Source organism: Eufriesea mexicana, unplaced genomic scaffold (assembly GCF_001483705.2).
Source record: "Eufriesea mexicana isolate 0111107269 unplaced genomic scaffold, ASM148370v2 scaffold76, whole genome shotgun sequence".
Classification (NCBI taxonomy): domain Eukaryota; kingdom Metazoa; phylum Arthropoda; class Insecta; order Hymenoptera; family Apidae; genus Eufriesea; species Eufriesea mexicana.
In genome coordinates, this window is record NW_016908289.1 from 3,031,361 (window position 1) to 3,050,471 (window position 19,111).

Genomic DNA, 19,111 nt, shown 5'->3' on the forward strand with positions numbered 1-19,111 from the left:
TATAAAGCATTGGATAAAAATGAAATTATAAATAAAGCAAATTCAAAACAACATAAACAAAAGGACTCCAGAAACTTATATCTTGTAAAAGAAGGAGGTACTATAGAAGAAAAAAATTGAAATGTTTCTTTTAGTAATAATTTTGTGTGCACTTTTAAATACTTATATATAAGGTATTTTTATATTTTTCAAAATGTAACTTTACTTACTGTATAAATTATATTAGTTATATTAGCGGGAAGTCCAGCGGCTGTTGGAGTTTCAACAACAGATATGACAAAACGATTGCAAATAGAGAAATGGAAATCACAGATATTACGAAATCTAAATATGTTCGTATCAAGAGTACGACTTGTTGTTCATAATTTACCATCTACATTAGACGACATTAAACTGAGAAAAATTTTCGAACATCATAGTCCTCCTACGGCGGTCATTAGAGAGGTATTTAATAATATAAATAGTTTTAGTGAATATATTTAATAGCGAGTAACTTATGTCAGAAAGTATTTGAAATTAATTTTATAAAGGCACGTATTATGCGAGATCTCAAAAACGTGGATATTAAAGGAGTGGGGAAATCGAAGGAATATGGATTTATTTCATTTACGAAACACGAAGATGCGTTGCAAACTTTAAGATGTGTAAATAATAATCCAAATATATTTACTCCCAAAAGAGTATGTAATATGTAAATAATAATAATAATAATAATAATAATAATAATAATATAACGTTTAGGAAAATTATTCTTTTCAACATATTTTTATTTGTCTAGAGACCAATCGTTTCTTTCTCGATAGAAAATCGAGTTATGGTGAATGCCAAACAAAAAAGACTCGAAAAAAGTCGTGAAAATAATCCTCTTTGGGCAGGAAATAAAATGAAAAGAAAAGATAATGACATGACTGAAGAAGTTTTAACAAAACGGTTAAAAACTGACAACGCAGATAAGTCTAGCATAAAATCATACACTGGAATGATTGGAAAACCTGGTGAAAATAAATTACGATCGAAACATAATTTAATTACTCAAGCAATGCTGCACAATGAAACGGTAAAAAAGGAGAAAAAAATTAGAAAGTCTTCTAAAAAGTTGGGAATGAAGAAAAAGCAAAAAACTGTCGATAAAAATGAAGTTAAAGTAGGTATTTTTTTAGTTTCATAGGTTAAATAATTATTTTTTAAATTTCTTAAATCATGGAACTGTAAATTTCTTTTTTGCAGCCTAAACAGAAAACAAAACTGAATGTCGATGACGTGAATTTAGAGAATCTTGTAAATAGATATAAGAATAAATTAAAATCAATAGAACTGAAAAAATCTAAATGGTATGAATTATAAAATCAACTTATTATGTATCTTATTATGTATCTTACAATACCAATTTTCCTAAAAAAAATCTGTACATGGCATGAAAATAATAGTGTTTAATAAAAACGCCGTTAAATGTAATTCTTTATTTTAATAGTGCCCATATAATTTTTGTGCATTAAATAGAAAAATTTGTAAATTCTATATAATAAATAAAATAAAAAATTAAAATACTAATCTGTTCTAAGTAGAGTTCTGATTTAATTTGTGTGTATAAAAGAGAACAAAATAGTAAAATATTTGGAATTCCCGCTGCTCACGTGACATTAAAATTCTTCCAATAACCGACCTGTTTAAATACAGTTAACCAATAAAATTATTTCGTAAAATAGAAAGGAATTAATTTAAAAATTAGATTTTTGAATATTTGAAGGAAACGTTAAAGTTAAATGCAAAATTGTATTAATATCATGGAAAAAAATATAGTATATACGGAATTTAAAGTTTAATGACTTTTCCCTTATATATAACTATCTTTCACCATTACTAAATTTTAAAGATTTGAAATTGGCTAATACCTTTGAATAATATTTCATAGTTGGTGGGAGTTCTTGAAGAATAAAAGGGCAGGTTGCGCACTTGTCTCGATTGAAAGTGTTCTCATTCAAAAGTGGTCCGTCGTGCATGATGCATGTTTACACAATGTTGATGTAAATAGTAGTAAATGATAATTAATTTTATGTTTGAAAAAATCAGATGTTACTCGAAATAGACGATAATTTATTCATATGGTTTTCTGTGTTTATTACAGTCAATAGTGATAATGTGATTCGTTAGTGCAATTTCCAATACAAATTTTATCTATGAGGAAAGATATTATAGATATAAATAGATACAAATAGGTACAAGTTAGAATTATAAGGGCAATAATTTTTTTTATGCATTTTGAAGAATTACATTTTTATTCTGGTAAGTATTGACAAAGCCTTATTGAAGTTATATTTTTTATACAATTAGAACTTTCATCGAAGTTTTCTCTTTTACCATAATTTCTTATTTTTTAGTAATGAACTCATTGCTACGAAAAATAAAGATAACTAACATAGCAAGAGGGATTTTTAACTTTAATCCATTTCTTCACGATCTAAAGTTGAAGCATGGAAATGTGACTAAAATAATTATACTTTTTTATATTTAAAAATTTTGCTGCCTTATTTTTATATTTTTTCAAAATCATTTCTCCGAATATTTTTATGATATATTACTTAAATTACAATTGACTATGTTCTTCAGATTTATATATCTGTTGTTACTTATAATTAATTTCACTATTTTTCTTCTTTTCTAAGTATAAGAAAATGAATTGAAAATGTAATAGAAAATTTGCTAACAGAGGTTTTTATTTCTGAGAAAATTAAATTTGGAATATAGCATCTTCGTTCATTGTAAGCTCTACTGCGCGAAAATGAAACTTCCAATAAGCATGATCAAACGAAATGAAAGAGAGCACACGCGCAGCCCCTACCATTTTATATATAGAGAGAATGTTTGATCGTGCCCTATTACTTAGATTTCCTTTATTGATTAATTTGTGATTCCAAAAGATTTTATTTTATCATTGGTCAACTAGTAATTGAAGATATTTTATAAATCATTATATCTTCCATAAATTTATTTTTGTATGGTATGGCTATAACACTTATAGCGGGAAACCCTCTATTTCGAGTGTATAACAAGTTCTACGAACGAATAGAAAGTAGGAACAATTACTCTGTATGGTTTCACTTGAGAAGGTTGTGTGGTTTTCACAGTGTGATTTAAGAATGATGAAACGAATGTGAGTTATGAGTTTAACCTTTTCATGACAAAGTCTAATAGCAAGTTATTTGAGTTGGATCTATTTAAAATAGAATTCTCCAGCCCATTTTAAAGATGATACTATCAAACTTCGTTTTGAACAAATTTAGAAAAATTTGGTATGGCATGTGATTTTGATCACTTTTATATGAATATAAATTTTATAGTTCTGGTGGTTAATGCAATTGGGCAGTAAGGAATATAAATTTGTAGAAATCAAAAGATAGCAATTTCGAATTCCAAACTCAAAAACCTGTTATGTTAATAGATTTTTGCACAAGAACGTTAACAAGCCATCAAAGACCTTTAATAAAAAAAAAAATTTGGGAAGTTGACGATATTGTTTAATACAGGAATTTTATAGTAAAAGAACTAAAAATTGTTTAATGTTAGTTAACAAAAAAAAAATAAAAACTCAATTACATTTAGAAATTTGAAAATTGAAAACTCCATAAGTTTTTTTAATAAAGGGGAGTAGGAAATTTAACAGTTAATTATTCCTTTAATCATCAATAAAAAATATTGATGTTCTAGTAATTAAAATATATCTATAATTTACTTTTTAACATAAAGATTGAATAGTTTAATTATTATTACAGTAATATTTTTAAAGTGTCGATATACAAATTAAAGATCAAGGATTAAAGTTAGAAAAATATTATTGTTAAATGCGATTGGTTCATATAAAAAAATGTCTAATATCCATAATTCTTTTATGTTACAGATTGAAAATGAGCATTTTACATTGCAAATTTACTAAGTTATTAAAATACATGAACGGACGATTAAGTATTAAAATGTTAGAAACTTTAGCAACAGAAGTCAAAGAGGAAGATTGGTCACGGTATCGTCCTTATTCCGAAATCCCTGGACCAAAACCCGTTCCGTTTTTGGGTAATACATGGCGATTCATACCGTTCATAGGTATCACTGATTCATTATGATTTTTTTCCACACTGATATGCTTAGTTCATAAACTGACATGTTATGAATATATAAGTAATGTATACTAATACAGCGTGACTCCTATGTTCCAAAGTTCCAAGTGAAAGAAAGTGTAGATACAGTTGTTATTGTGTCACGTGTTATATATGCAGATGCCATGGATAATCTAAAAATACGAGATACATTCGTTTTAGGCGATTTCAAGATCCAAGCGGTAGATCAAGTATCGAAAAGATTATACAAAGAGTATGGAGATATCGTAAAACTAGAAGGTCTATTAGGTAGACCAGATATGGTTTTTATCTATGATGCAAATGAAATTGAGCGTATCTTCAGACAAGAAGAGAGAATGCCATATAGACCTTCAATGCCCTCGTTGAATTATTACAAACATGTACTGAGAAAAGAATACTTCAAAGACAACGCTGGTGTAATTGCAGTGTAAGCATTGAATGAATCAGTTTGTGAATATAGCGATTTTAAATAAATTACTATTAAACACGGAGTATTATCGAAGTGATCTTGTTCAGATACACGTTACTGTTTATATATAAATATTTATACAGGTTCTTTTATTTACATTTGTTTACAAAATAATTTCCTGTCTGATTATGACTCTTGTTTTGAGGCATCCTGTACAAGTAAGAGTGGATACTTGTATGAAAATATTAGAAAACCTTTTTCTATTTATTTAATTAATGTTTAATACTTTTCATATATCATTCTCTTCAACGTGCATTAATGATAAAAAGATATCGATCTCTATTTGAATGAAACAGTATCGATAGTGCTCCATATTCGACTAGTAAATACAAATCGATTTTATCACGAAATAGGTTCTTTTATAGTGGAGATAGTAAAGGTGGCGAATATAACTTCAGGAAATATTGGGAAAAAATATTTCTTCGATACTTCTATATTATAAATGAATATAGAATTAAACGAAGGTAATATTATTTAGTATCATGTGTTATTACGATGATTATGAATTTTTTTTAATCACTTACCATATAATTTATGCAATTCGCTTTTTCAGAATATTGTATTTTAAATAGAAGTTTATATCACTTTTAATAAAGATAATAATTTTTTATTAATATTATTAATGAAATTATATTTTCATATAAATAATATAATATTATAATTAATACAATCAATTATATTTTAATAATCGATAAATAATATAATTTTCAAGTAATAGAATACATGACACTCGATATTAAAATCATAATAAATAACGCGTCATATGTTTCATGAGTTCTAGTAATTTTATTACATTGTATTTGCAGATTGTATTGAGTTCTATAATAGCCAAATATTGAATTTACAAATCCTTTAGTGAGGTGGCTTAACCTTTCATTTAGCAAACCACCGATATAGCAAATATTTGCTATGTATACTAAGCTTGTTGCGTTGAGTGTTGAAGCTGCGTATGCTCGGGAACGCATTTCGTCATTATGCTTTCGTTTCTGTACATTCTTCAAAGTAGTGTGCTTTTTACCATTTTTATCAACTATATATTTTATTTCAAAGAGAACTTTCATTTCATATCTCAATATATTGAAAATATTTTATTTTATATTTATATTTGAAAATAATCTAATTAAAAATTTAAGTTTTACGTTCCAAAAAAAAAAGAAAAAGAAATATCACTGATATAATTATATTTTGCAAAGGTAAAACAATAATATATTTCGAAAATTGTGACATTTGATACAGAATTTCGTAGATATGAATTATGCAAAACTTCATGTACAATAAATGTAACTTTATTAGAAATGTGAATGTAAGTCTTACGATTCACACTGCAAAAGTGTTAGTAATATGATTATACCGTTGTAGACTAAAGTCTACAAGTAAAAATGAAAGTATGAATTTCATATGAAAGACTCAAAAATAAATTTACAAACTTATGTAAACAAACTTATTTTCACACTTATGTAAATTCAATTGAAGAATCTGTTGCTTATCTAACTCATATATTATACAGAAAGCAGTTTATATCAGGAAGTTAGAGTACAAGAAAGAAAAAACTGGACAAGAATTTTGTTCAAACAAGGGTGGATTTAAGTATTACGCACGCTGTATGCGCCATCATTCCATAGAAAGTAAATCTTACGCAATTAGATATCGGTGCACTCGATCAGTTATGCTATCACTTCCCATGACAATTTATGTTCCATTTTCCGATATTTGTATAACGAAAATTCACATCGCATTCGTGTTCTAGTTTTTAATTATATCTCTTACCTAGATATTCTTTCAGGCAGTGACATTTGTTCAGAATGAAAAGTATACTATATTCAATGATTTAACTTATAAATTTATTTTATTCGTACAATTTCGAGATGAATTCACACAAGATAAAATATTACGATAAAATTTTTTTTAAAGATTAACACAGAAATATGAAATTGATATTCGTAGACGTAAAATTTTGTAAAATCATTTTAACAAACAATTTCATTTCTACACTCATTTATTTAGTAAATTTGTAACAAAAATGAATGCGTTTGCTTCAATTTCTATAAAACATTGTAATTATATACATTTAGATTTTTCAAGAACAATAAGTAAATCGATTCAACGCTTACTAACTGATTTATCGCAGCCACTCATGATATTTATTACGTTGTTCAATGTCAACTTGCGTGAAATAGAGCAGAACTTCGACGTTTTTTCTTTTACAGATTATGCTTTCCCCTCGTTAACATCGAATGATATTTAGGTATGAACAATCATTAGGTATGAACAATTATTCTTTTCAACATTTATTATTATACTACGCTATATTTTATTATGTCTACATAGACATTTAAAAAAAAAATGGAGCGAAACTGCTTATGTGAAAGTTATTTAATTTTTTTTAATTATTGCTGCCACGAGATTTGATACTATAATGTAACAATAAATTAATAATCAAATTGCACAAATACATACTAATGAATGCACATTTCATTGCATTGAATATATTTATCCAAACTATAATTTTATACCATATAGTCCATATTTTCGATTATTGAAAATTTAATTCTTATTATCAATAGCGTAAAAAAATAATTGCTTGTGTGCATTAAGACCAAATGTACTGTTACAAAATTTCCGTGGCATGTGTCAACTACTGAAATCCTAACAGCCTTCAATTTACTTTCCCTTTAATTCTCTCCCATTTTTTAGGTTAAAGAAGAAAATTTCTGAGGCAAACGTTATGTTAACGAAAACGATTGTTTCAGGCATGGTGAGAGTTGGTACAATTTCCGGAGCAAGGTGCAACAGGTAATGCTGCAACCACGAACTGCAAGAATGTACATTAACGCTATCGAGGAGGCAAGTTTGGCATTTCTTAAAAGGTTCGTCGGTAAAGGATCATCTTGACGTTGCATGTGCACTATACCTTTTACTTTCCTCTGCTGTCCTGATTTGTCCCATTTCTATTCGTGTAGCTACAACTAATAAGTTATTTATTACAGAAAGTTTATGTAGTTTTCCTAATTTATAAGAGATGGCGCAAATCGTTGTTTTAGTGGTTTTATTTATTTGTATATACGAATATACTTAATTATTTATTATCCACGGTAACCGTGATTTCATGTGTTATTTTTTAAGAAATTTCAATTTTTGCATAGAAAAATCTGTGTTCTTTTATTATGATTTTCATCCTTAAATGTTTTCCAGATTATACGTGACATTACACATACAATAAAAGAGTAAAAAATAGTTTGATGGAAAATACAGAAATTATAACACACAGTAATCTACATGAACTTTTTGGAATACCTATGATGTGTACGATGTTGAGATAATTGTAGTGCTTTTTAGGATCGGGAAAATACGGGACAAAAATGATGAAGTACCTGACGATTTTATGAATGAGATTCATAAATGGTCATTGGAATGTAAGTAATAAATGATTTGTATTGGTGATGCAGTAATTCCGTAGCTCGTAAGAAAAAATCTGAATATATATTAGGTTACTTGGTCATGAAGAGTAAACTTGTAAAAATGATGTAAGATATGTATCTAATGTAACTGAAGTAAGCAGTATCCTTAGAGTAGCTAGGAACAGAGAAAATAGAATTTGGAAAAACTGAATGGAGGTTACAGATTAGATCAAGGACAGAAGTAATGACATCTACTTTTTTAAATCGCAGTTAAATCGGAACAAGAGATAAAATAGGAAAGGAAGATAAAAAAAAGGGAAATAAAAAATAAAAAGATATAAATGTAAAATAATAATTTTTTTTTACATATTTGAATATTTTAAGCGTTTTTGTGTTATATTTTATTGTTGTTTGTAGTCATATGTTGTTAGTAATTACATTTGAAAAAACAACTTGGGAAAAAGAAGATATGAATCTTAAATTATTGCTCGTATTGTTTTTTATAGTTTTCGTATATATTAGCTTTTAATATTATATTTATTATAATAGCATATTATATAATATTATAATAGTTTTTAACATTTCAAGAATAGTTTCTCTTACTTTTTATTATTAACAATAACGCTGTATTAATAATAATTGAATAGGCAAATATAATTGCATATATGTAAAACACCAAAACAAAATTGAATGTTTTAATTATTAGTTTTTTGTTTAAATGAATTTTAACATTAGCTAAATGGCTTTTTCGCAATTTTTATTTATAGCTATTGCACGTGTAGCATTGGATGTTCGACTAGGTTGCGTAGACGATGATGCTAACGTAGAGACTCAGCAATTAATCGACGCGGTCACTACGTTCTTCAAGAACGTGGGAGTGTTGGAGTTGAAAATCCCTTTCTGGAAATATTTCAATACGCCTACCTGGCTACAATATGTGAATGCTCTTGACACCATTGTAAGGTAAATTAACGTGAGATAGAATAATCATTATTTTAAAAAATTTATAAACTAATTAAAAATATACTAAACTAATAGATTATAAGAGTAAATAAAATAATCAAATTTAATGTGAATTGGAAATTATTTTTATTTTCAGCATAACGTCTAAATATACTACTATAGCTCTTTCAAGGATAAAGGAAATAGAAAAATCTGATAAGGAACCATCTCTTCTGGAAAGAGTTTTGGCTCTAGAAAAAGACACCAAGTTGGCTACGATACTCTCCCTTGATTTATTCTTAGTTGGTATTGACACAGTGAGTACTTCAATTACGATTATAATTTAGTAAAAAAAGGAAAATCACAGTTGCAGTTATAAAATAAATACTGTTTTTGCATTTTATTAATAAAATTACATAATTTGTTACATTTAAAAATCTTATTCTAAGACTTCCAGTGCCGTTGCATCAACATTGTATCAATTAGTTTTGAATCCTGACAAGCAAGATCTTGTTTACGATGAAATTTGCAGAGTGCTACCGACCAAAGACATGCAGCTCGAAGGGAAACACATAGATAAACTGAAGTACTTAAAGGCGTGTATCAAGGAAACTTTAAGGTTTGCACGTTAAGGCTCAATATTCTAAAATCATAATCTTAACATTAATTTAGTCTTCTAATTAATTTAGTTAGGTCAATTTGTCTAACAATATTCGAGTAAAAATCATTTTTTTACGTCTAAGTATTTTAATGTTTAGTTAGTGCCAAGAGGTTTATTTTTTCTTTATTTTTAAATAAAAAGAAAGAAATTTAATTACTTTTCAATATAAGAATTATAAATAATTTTTAAATTCAGATATAAATCATAAGTTGTAATTAGAATTAAATTACATACAATTTAAAAGTATTTATTATTATTAAGAAAAGTATTGCAGGTGTTTTTTTTCATAAATAGCATGTATTAACATTACATAATTGCTTTCACTAGGCTGTATCCGGTAGTTATCGGCAATGGACGATGCATGACCAAAGACACGATAATTAAAGGATATCGTGTACCAAAAGGCGTAAGAAACTTTTATTTAATAGCTATTTAATAATACGGTTGTCTAACAAATATATAGCATTACCGATTTCGTTATTGAAATTTAATCGTGTTTATTTTATTATAACTAAATAATCACTATTATAATTGTCAGTAAATATTTAATAATTTTATTACACTTGACTATTACGCTAGTGAATAATCATTTTTCATTATACTTATTATAATACGATGATAATAGATATTTATTATGATATATTATTATTACCATGTCGAAGTGATAATTATAAATATATGTACTATAACATAGTAAAAATTGTTTAACAGGTACAGGTGGTCTTTCAACATTATGTGATAAGTAATCTTGATAAGTATTTTCCACGCAGTAAAGAATTCCTTCCTGAAAGATGGTTACAAGATGATGGCGTGCACCACAGTTTCGCGTCGCTTCCATTCGGTTATGGAAGAAGAATGTGTCTTGGCCGACGTTTTGCTGAACTTGAAATGCTCGTTGTTATTGCCAAGGTAATTAATTTTCTGCGATAACCTGGTGTTTCAATTAATTCAGTAAAGATTTTCACTAAAAATACTGAAGTGAAAATTAATTTGCAGAAGCAAAAATCTCAACTTGTTAATGTGATCGATATTATAAAAGGATCGACATTTGTTTCTGCATATATTTCTGTTTATATTTTAATATTTTTTATATTTTATTATATATTATTTTTTTTATAATTTTATTTATCTTTCTTTAAACAAAACATTTTTTAAAGATTTTTAACTGATAATAGGATGACGAAAGTGGAAGCCTGACATTTTATACTTATTAACACAGATTTCATGTCTAGACCTTAATTATAATTCCCGTTAGTTTGTCACTCGTTGCAGTGAATGCTCATGGATAATAAGCACCTTTTTAGGGTATCACTAATTCGCCATACAGGTGTGTGGTAATTCGTACAGTTAGTACAGATAATAAGACGGAACTTGAATATAAGTTTCTTTTTTAAATTCGTTTTTTTTATTTCTATATTAGCCTATTTCTGTATTAGAATTTCTTTGATTAATAGATAAGTATCTATATTACTTAAAGTCCTATACGTGTATATGTGTAATTATTTATATAATAAGATGGTTTGGACAATATAAGGAAATGTTTTAAAAAGGCAGCTTTTTAAATGAGCTGTAATTAAGATTGTAATCCTCTCTTAAATAGAGCTAAAGAAATATTGGATAGAAATAGAGATAGAAAAACAGACCTAGATAATTTATTGAGGTTTATACATCTTATATATGTGAAAACAAAAAAGTTCTTATGTAGGGATTAAATAGTAATTATTTCACACATTATTTGAAATTTATGACTTCCAGTGTGAAAGTCATTCGGAGACATTTTATAGTAAATTATTTCAATACTTTATGGTCCTTATGGTCACTTTTATTATCTCCAATAGGATAAGTGCTCGCGGAGAAAGAGTAGTAATAAAAGAAAATTGCTTCTTTAACTGAAACGTTACAATAAACGTGGTTTTATGAATTCGGGATTTTCTTATATTTTTTGTCATATTTGCACATTTCTTTAATGGGAATTGAGAACAATTATTACAAAATTTTATCAGTTAGTTAATATGAAATATGAAAATCAAAATTTTTTAATTAAAATCAAATATAATAATTTATTTATGTATTTAATTATAAAAATATTATTACAATTTTTTGTTCCAGATTTTGCAACGTTACAAAGTAGAATATCATCGAGAAAGATTAGAGTATTACATCAGTCCTATGTACACACCTAAAGGATCTTTGAATTTAAAATTCATTGATAGGTAATTGTTTTAAGGTTCAGATACAGATATAAAACAAAGAACTTTTTGAAATCTTATTTTTGTTGTATTTATTTGAATAATTTAATAACTATCTTCGAAGCACTTTGAATTTGAGTTTCCCGTCGGGTGCATACATAAACGTAACTTTGTACTTCAGTGGTTCATAATGGTACTCTAGTTTGTAAGATCTTAACAGCTGAAAATGAATGTAATCAGTAATTTATACGCCTAATATTTCAAACGTAGACTGAGTTTAATAATTAATTAATATTTACGTAATAGTACAATATAATTAATTCCAAATTTTACTGTAATTTTAATCGTAATATTGACTATAGTCTTACATTTATTATACTATAGTCATTTTTTGCCAAAGCTCAAAATATTTGTAGTACGTACCTTAGCAAGTAACACTTGCATTTCCAAATCCGCAAATCTCCTACCTAGGCACATACGTGCACCATAACCATACGGTAACGAAGCAAACGGATGCAAGGTTTCGTTAGGAGATTCTTTGAGCCATCTCATTGGCTTAAATGTTTTTGCATCTGTTACGTATTCTTCCATATTTCCTGTTACTACAGTTGGAAATACGACTTGCACCTGTTACAAATAATAATATTTATATTTTTTATTAACAAAATTTGACCAAAATTATTGTAGTTAGAAATATGAATCATTCCGAGTTTTTTTATATCAAATATTAAAATTCATAAAACACAACGTATGTCAAAATAGAATTTTGTTATAATTAATTATAGATTATAATGTATAAACTCTAAAAATTCAGTGAGGAAAAAATAAATTGTTTTTGTGAAACAGTTATGACATTAATATGTCACAATAAAGTATACTGTAAGCGAACTGACATTACTTACCCCCTTTGGAACTTTGTATCCGCAAATTATAGTGTCACTTTGTAATGTTCTACCATTCCCAATTACTGTGGAATATACTCTGAAACAAATATAATATTTTAGTAAATAAACATTATAAACCTCTAACATTATACTTAATTATGCAATCTGCAATTTTGTAAAAAAATAGTTTAATTGTTTCAAAAATACTTGCTTATGTGCATTTGACTGACAAGATTATGATTATTTAATAAACTTATGAGCCTACATACATATATTAATTAATGAATTGATTAATTATACCTGAAAACTTCACGAATAAAGGCTTTCATGTAAATAGCTTTATCAAGATGACTCGTAGTAAGTGGTACACTTGAATCAGGAAGAATTTCTACAAGTTCCTGATAAATTTTTTCTTGTTCTTCCGGTCTAGTAGCTAGTTGGTATAATATCGAACAAACAGCCATAGATATCTGTAACATAAAATAGATATTTCATGAATTAATTGATTTGTAATTAAACAAATTCTATAATGTAATATAAAAGAAAATATTTCTTTCTTTACTTACTGTGTCTATTCCAACTAAAATCAAATCTAAAGCAAGTATGTAAGCCATTTTAGGATCAGTTTCATTGGCTAAAATTCTTTCCACTAAGGACAAATCAAACTCATCTACAGCTTTTTTCGTTTTCAGTCTCTCCATCGCTGCGTCGATGTATTTCATACATACCCTGAATGCAAAAACAAGAAATTTATGTAAAAATGAATTATAGAATGTTAAAAAATAATAATAATAATAACGTATAAAATTAATTTTAGATTATTAGAAAGTAGTATTAAATTACCAAAAAATTTTTAAGACATTCGTTCCAATTTAAATTAAAAAATTAAGCTTACTCGATGAAGTAATCCATGTTACGCACGTATTTTGACCAGAGTGGAGTAGGCACGTATCTCCAGTAAGGAGCTTTTAATTCAAGTACAGCTACATTTCTTAAAGCAAATTTTGCTGCGTCGATGATTTTCTGTGGTTCTGAATCTGGCATTAGATCACCTGCTAAACAGCCTAATCTCACATCTAGTGCAACTCGACCTATACCTGTAAATTAAGCAAAATATCGTTAATATTAAAACTGCTACCTAACACCTTGAAAAGCTAAGAAGAAATACTAGTGCTCGTAACTAGGAATTGCGATTTATACTAACATTCTAGAGCCCATTTATGTATTTCGTTGTCAAAATCTCCTGGAAGTTCTCCATCTTCTCTTTTAATTTCTTGAATTCTAAAAACAATGATCAAAACAATAATATATTTTAAATATTATGATATATCTAAGTATGCACATGTATACGAGATAAAATTGCAAAAGAAAAAATATTGTACGAAGTAGTAATTTAATTGGAATTCAATTGAATCGTAGATGCAAAATTAATATAGCAATCTATCTTCTTATGATTTCCTTTTTTCTTTTTTTCGTACGTAAAACGATGTGTTTACAAACTTGTTAGAAAGAATAATCTTTTTTTTTTACTAAAGCGATCTTTTTCATGGAAATTAATTTCTTTTTAATATTTCGAATATTTTTATTTTTATTTAAATTCTATTACTTTATTTACATTTACCTGTATCAAATAAAATGAAAAACTTCAGATGGAAACAAAATTCATTCAAAAATTCAAAATTTTCTAGGGAAATTAAAATAAACGTAAAATACAAAATCATGGTTGATCACCTTTGTATAAAGTCAGATGTGACCATCTCTATAGGTGAAATGTATTTCCTCACTGTCTGTGGTTGGAGGATAGGCTTCTGAACTCTCGTACGAAATTCTCGCCAGGGCTCCCCGTGCCTGAGAAGTGTAAATATTTTATTATATTACTTATAATGTACGAGTTGTTTCGTTCCTTTCATTTGTCGAGTTATGAGTGGTTTCAAGGTCAAGGAAGACCATGTGTGGTTAACGAAAGGTCGACTTGGAATATGCTTCAAAGCATATTGACATTGGGATGACAATGTTTGTATAGTCTCACTAAACGATCGTAATAGTGCTAATGCACACTTTAAAATGCATAGAAAATGTTCCTTTATTTCATACACTTCCAAGTTCTAAAACGTGAAAATAAATAAAAATGAGATTAAACGCATGTGACTATTTTTGAATTGTGATTTGAAATATTTTGTTTTTGGCTTTTGTGAAACAAATCAATATTCAAATCGATATGACTAGATTAAAAGAAATTCAATTATATGATTATCATTTATCTTATTATTCAAGTGTGAATAAACATGAGAAAAAAATTGCTATAGTGAATTCCTATTATTCGAAATATTTTGTAATTCAAGTATATATATTTGGTGATATATTCAAATAAACAGAACTCTGCTGTACCATCATAATAGTCACACCCTATATATCATATCTACGTACACTCCAACGACACCTGGTAGAGCTCCAAAAAAGTCCTTCCTCACAACGCTTTTATAATGCACCAAACACGGCATTGACGGTCTGAACGGCGTCGGTCCTTCCTGTCTATATATTTTTTCGATCTCGGCGGCATCATAAACGAACAATAAATCTGGCCGACCTATTAAGCCAGTCAAACGAACAATTTTTCCATATTCATCGTAGAATATTTGTGACAACTTCGCTACATCTGATATTTGGTATTGGCCGATCATCGGAAACAGACGCCAAGTATTTCCTAAAACTGGAACTGGCTTCGGACCTGGTATAGTTTCGTAGGATTTTGCCTGAGCAGTTGCATCGTAATTGACCACGCAGTCTCTTGTTGACGTCACTGTACCTGTATGAATATAACAGTGGACGATGAAAAGTGTAGCTGAATGCAGTTTGAATTCGAAACGAAGATAGGTTACAGCGATAGCCTAATTAGAAGTTGTTTATCTTATAAAAATATCAAATCAGTTATACTTTAATGAAAATAGCGAAAATTTTGCAGAATATAAATACATTTAAAAATATTATTGCATTTTGAAATGTCGAAATATTTTTCCAGAATTACAAATCTTTTAATATAATATTAAATTTTCGGGTATTATATCCGGCGAACAAGGTTTCGAATTCTTTCATTAAACCGGTAACTTTTGAAAGTAACCTATACGTGACCTTGATTATGGCCTTCACACAACATCACCTTTTCTTCAGAATAATTATTAGTTTAAAAAAAGATATGACATCCCATTCGCCCACTCAAAAAGATGGGAGAATGTCATTTGAAATGCGAATAATTATATCTGAAGTAAAAATATTCTGACATTGACACAAAACAATCGTTATAAAAAATTTTTTTTTATTTAACGCGTAAGAAGCAAATAACGTGACATGATTATAGAATTACACTCTATGCATTATATTCTATGCTAAACACTTCTCGATACAGATGAGATGATAATGATATTCAAATAAATGTAAGAAAGTGAACATTTGTTATTTTATGTTCTTACTTGAGTACAAAATTCTTCGAAGGTCATTCCAAGTTTGTGAAAGTCGACACAAAGTGATTAATGATTGACGATGCATTCTATTAATTACAAAAAAATACAATTAATAATTCAATAATTATAAATAAGCAATTTGTAAACAATACATTATTATATATTTTTATGACTAAGATAAAGAAAAAATTATTATACGTGATTATTATTTTGAAAAATAAATTTGTTTGTGATTAATCAGTATCATTTTCTCTTTTCTTTCTTGCTCATTAAAAAGAATAAATTTCTTCACCAGTCACTTCACGATAGGGGAAATCCGCTTTCACTCTTACATATTACAATTCCAGCTTACCCTTTTTGTAATTACAATACAGTAAGCCTATAATAATCCTTTACAATTATTGAATAACTATAATTATTTCAAATTCTTTCGTTTGTACAATTATAAAAATAATCAAGTATTTTTAAATATTTTAAATACTAAAAATAGATAATAATTATAAATTCTTTCGAAAATGCAAATTTCACCTTTCCTTTTATGACTCAATTCAATTTTGCGTCAAAGCTGAAATCTGCTTGAACCTAATTAATTTCATCTATTTGTCACATTTCATCCTGACCTTTAAAATTTTCAAATTGAAAATTTTATATTTAACTGTCATTAACTTGAATGCAAAATAAAACAAAAATTTACCAATTCCCTCCCTCTTTCTGTTCACATTCATATTCAAAATCGTTTAAAAAATAAAATAAAACCACAAAAATATTTTGACTATCTTGTGACATACACATTTGTCACATTTAACTTCATTTCACCCTATATACAGTGTCACAAAGCACAGGTATATCTAATACGGAAAATAATTCTTTTCTATCAATGGTTGCTATTATATCTATAATAATTATTACCTGGAACTGATTATAAATACCTTTTGTCTTTCTTCTACCTCGATTATCCCGTTACTATGCGAGGTAGTCACTTCACTGTAACACTAACAAATCACATTTGATCGTGTTGTCATTTTATATTATTTTCAATAACGTAGAGAAGTTATTATTATAAAGTCTTTAACACGTTACTTGAACAAGAAATAATTGCTTCTTTTGCACCCGGTAGGACGTCACAGATACATCACGAAGTGGAATGTTTGAAATACTCTTCATAAAATGAGACCACAGTATCTAACCTAAGTGAACTCCCCACTTTGAAATCTCCCTCCATTGGTTAACGGTTCGAATTCGCTGTACTTTAGAGGCACCACTGTTATGTTCGAAGAGAGTGCCCTGAATGTCGTCACTTTCGTATTTAATTCGTGTAAGGATCGGAGAAAGGCAAGATGAACGTCGAAAAATTATGTAGAACAACACCGACTTTCTTCCACTGGTTTGTATTTTGCAAGTTTCATATTACATGGAAATTTCTATGTTCTGTATAGGAATAAAGTTGATCTGCCATTTAATAACTAATTATCTTTTTTAAATTAATTAATTATTTCTGTTGCGAAAATTAATCATTTCATTTTGAGATGCTTCGAAAGCTTTTAAGGTACTAATTTGTATAACTAACTCTTTCCTATTTTTCACTGTGTACACCTAGTAATATTACATATTTTTGAAAATACCTTTATATATGTTAAATATATATTGCACGATATTTAAATTATGAAGATTAAACGTGACCTATTTAATTTGCATAAAATTAATTGGATTTTTGCCATTTTTAATTTTCAAGTTGTAGATGAATAGGAGACTAATTTGTCATATAAAATGTAGAAGATGATATATGGAAGCTCATTAGAATAATACCTAATAATATTCTTATAACATTTCTTAGTTTGACTGAAAGCAACAAAGATACAATAATTAATATAAATAGTATAAAATATATACAATATATGATTCTTTTTTTATTTTGTATGAAATGTACATAAAATATAAGACAGTATAATATAAAACTATATATTAATAATATCTGTATTTATATGTTCTAGGAAAAAAGATATGAAAAAACATACTGGTGGAAAGCAGTATAATTTTTAAGTACTTGAACATTAGAATATGTATACGTTTATGATGGTATCTATTGATTAAAATCATTAAGACTCTCTATTCTTAGAGAACCAATCTAGGTAATTGGTTAATTCGGTCAATAACTCTTTACATACGTAATTATCAATTAGCCTCTAAGTATTGTGAACTTTCCAACTGGTTTTACTTATTATCACTTTTAGCTGCTATTTTAAATCACATATTACATAAGCGCGTAGGTATATCTGCATATATGCAAATGTATGTAAACATTCTTTTAACGAAGACAAATATGGTAATTACGCGAATGGAAAGTATTGTTAATAATAGAAAACCTTAGATAAGGTAGAAAGCTTAGTTCAGTAATTTTATGAAAATTTATCTAAAAACGAAATGAAATATCGATAAAAATTTACGGAATTATCATAATACGGAAACATTATTTAAATTTAATAAAAAATAGAAAGCAAAAAAGACAAAAGCAACAATTTTTTAAAAGTAAAAGAAATTATTTAGTTACATAAATATTTCATTTTAGTATTTAAGGTTAAATAATTTCCGGAGATATATCATATGATATGAAAAAAATGATTAGTTTAAGAATATATTTAATATTTAATTTTAATATTAATAATTCTTAAAAATAAAACTTAACTAAAACTTATAATAAATAAAACTTAAACTTAATATGCCCCTTTATAATGCAACCAGTTGTACAGTGCTTATACCTTCCGTGTAATAGACAAGGATAGAAGTTCAAGTCATACGGTAACTATCATTTATGATTTTTGTCTCGGACATCAGGTTAGATAGAAGGAACACAGAATGAGCAAGGAGGTATCGTAAAGATGGCGTCAATGGTGCCACCTGAATTTTCATTCCACAGTAGAAAATTAACAAATTACAAAAATCCAGTAATTAATTTATCAACTTTTATAAATACATCGTAAAG

At 27.4% G+C, this 19,111-nt stretch overlaps 3 protein-coding genes across 4 annotated transcripts in view; 2 read left to right on the top strand and 1 right to left on the bottom strand.

The window, feature by feature from the left end:
- Positions 1-1,344, top strand: part of LOC108555092 (RNA-binding protein 28) — a 4,226-nt gene extending 2,882 nt beyond the window's left edge. Inside the window, exons 7-11 of the mRNA XM_017910604.1 lie at positions 1-97; positions 227-444; positions 531-680; positions 779-1,144; positions 1,228-1,344. The exon at positions 1-97 is cut by the window's left edge and continues 21 nt beyond it. Coding sequence (XP_017766093.1) covers positions 1-97; positions 227-444; positions 531-680; positions 779-1,144; positions 1,228-1,344 — 948 coding nt within the window. The remainder of the gene's footprint in view (positions 98-226; positions 445-530; positions 681-778; positions 1,145-1,227) is intronic.
- A 2,558-nt stretch (positions 1,345-3,902) lies between these two features.
- LOC108555133 (probable cytochrome P450 301a1, mitochondrial) lies at positions 3,903-11,817 on the top strand. Its single transcript, XM_017910661.1, has 10 exons — positions 3,903-4,095; positions 4,311-4,557; positions 7,350-7,466; positions 7,936-8,012; positions 8,765-8,960; positions 9,097-9,256; positions 9,389-9,558; positions 9,928-10,006; positions 10,312-10,509; positions 11,710-11,817. The coding sequence occupies exons 1-10, from the start codon at positions 3,903-3,905 to the stop codon at positions 11,815-11,817; spliced, it is 1,545 nt and encodes a 514-aa protein (XP_017766150.1).
- An 84-nt stretch (positions 11,818-11,901) lies between these two features.
- On the bottom strand, positions 11,902-17,284 carry Cyp301a1 (Probable cytochrome P450 301a1, mitochondrial). 2 transcript variants are annotated; one of them, XM_017910611.1, is made up of 12 exons: positions 17,212-17,284; positions 17,061-17,123; positions 16,141-16,217; positions 15,101-15,479; positions 14,405-14,521; positions 13,878-13,954; positions 13,569-13,770; positions 13,240-13,402; positions 12,974-13,143; positions 12,692-12,770; positions 12,213-12,416; positions 11,902-12,009 (listed from the first exon to the last, which is right to left on the bottom strand). In XM_017910611.1, exons 3-12 carry the CDS (start codon positions 16,214-16,216, stop codon positions 11,902-11,904), a joined length of 1,575 nt encoding a protein of 524 aa, XP_017766100.1. In that variant the 5' UTR covers position 16,217; positions 17,061-17,123; positions 17,212-17,284. The 2 variants fall into 2 exon arrangements, with proteins under 2 accessions (XP_017766100.1, XP_017766099.1); XM_017910610.1 differs by having other exon boundaries at positions 17,061-17,259.
- Between the last annotated feature and the right edge of the window lie 1,827 nt (positions 17,285-19,111).

Excerpts from the sequence above, each read along its gene's own strand:
- LOC108555133 (XM_017910661.1), top strand. The coding sequence starts at position 3,903 with ATGAGCATTTTACATTGCAAATTTACTAAGTTATTAAAATACATGAAC. Across the intron at positions 7,467-7,935 it reads AGTTTGGCATTTCTTAAAAG|GATCGGGAAAATACGGGACA; the intron begins GTTCGTCGGTAA and ends AGTGCTTTTTAG. Across the intron at positions 8,013-8,764 it reads TCATAAATGGTCATTGGAAT|CTATTGCACGTGTAGCATTG; the intron begins GTAAGTAATAAA and ends TTTTATTTATAG.
- Cyp301a1 (XM_017910611.1), bottom strand. The coding sequence starts at position 16,216 with ATGCATCGTCAATCATTAATCACTTTGTGTCGACTTTCACAAACTTGG. Across the intron at positions 14,522-15,100 it reads CTACCAGGTGTCGTTGGAGT|GCACGGGGAGCCCTGGCGAG; the intron begins GTACGTAGATAT and ends TACACTTCTCAG. Across the intron at positions 13,771-13,877 it reads ACATAAATGGGCTCTAGAAT|GTATAGGTCGAGTTGCACTA; the intron begins GTTAGTATAAAT and ends CTTAATTTACAG.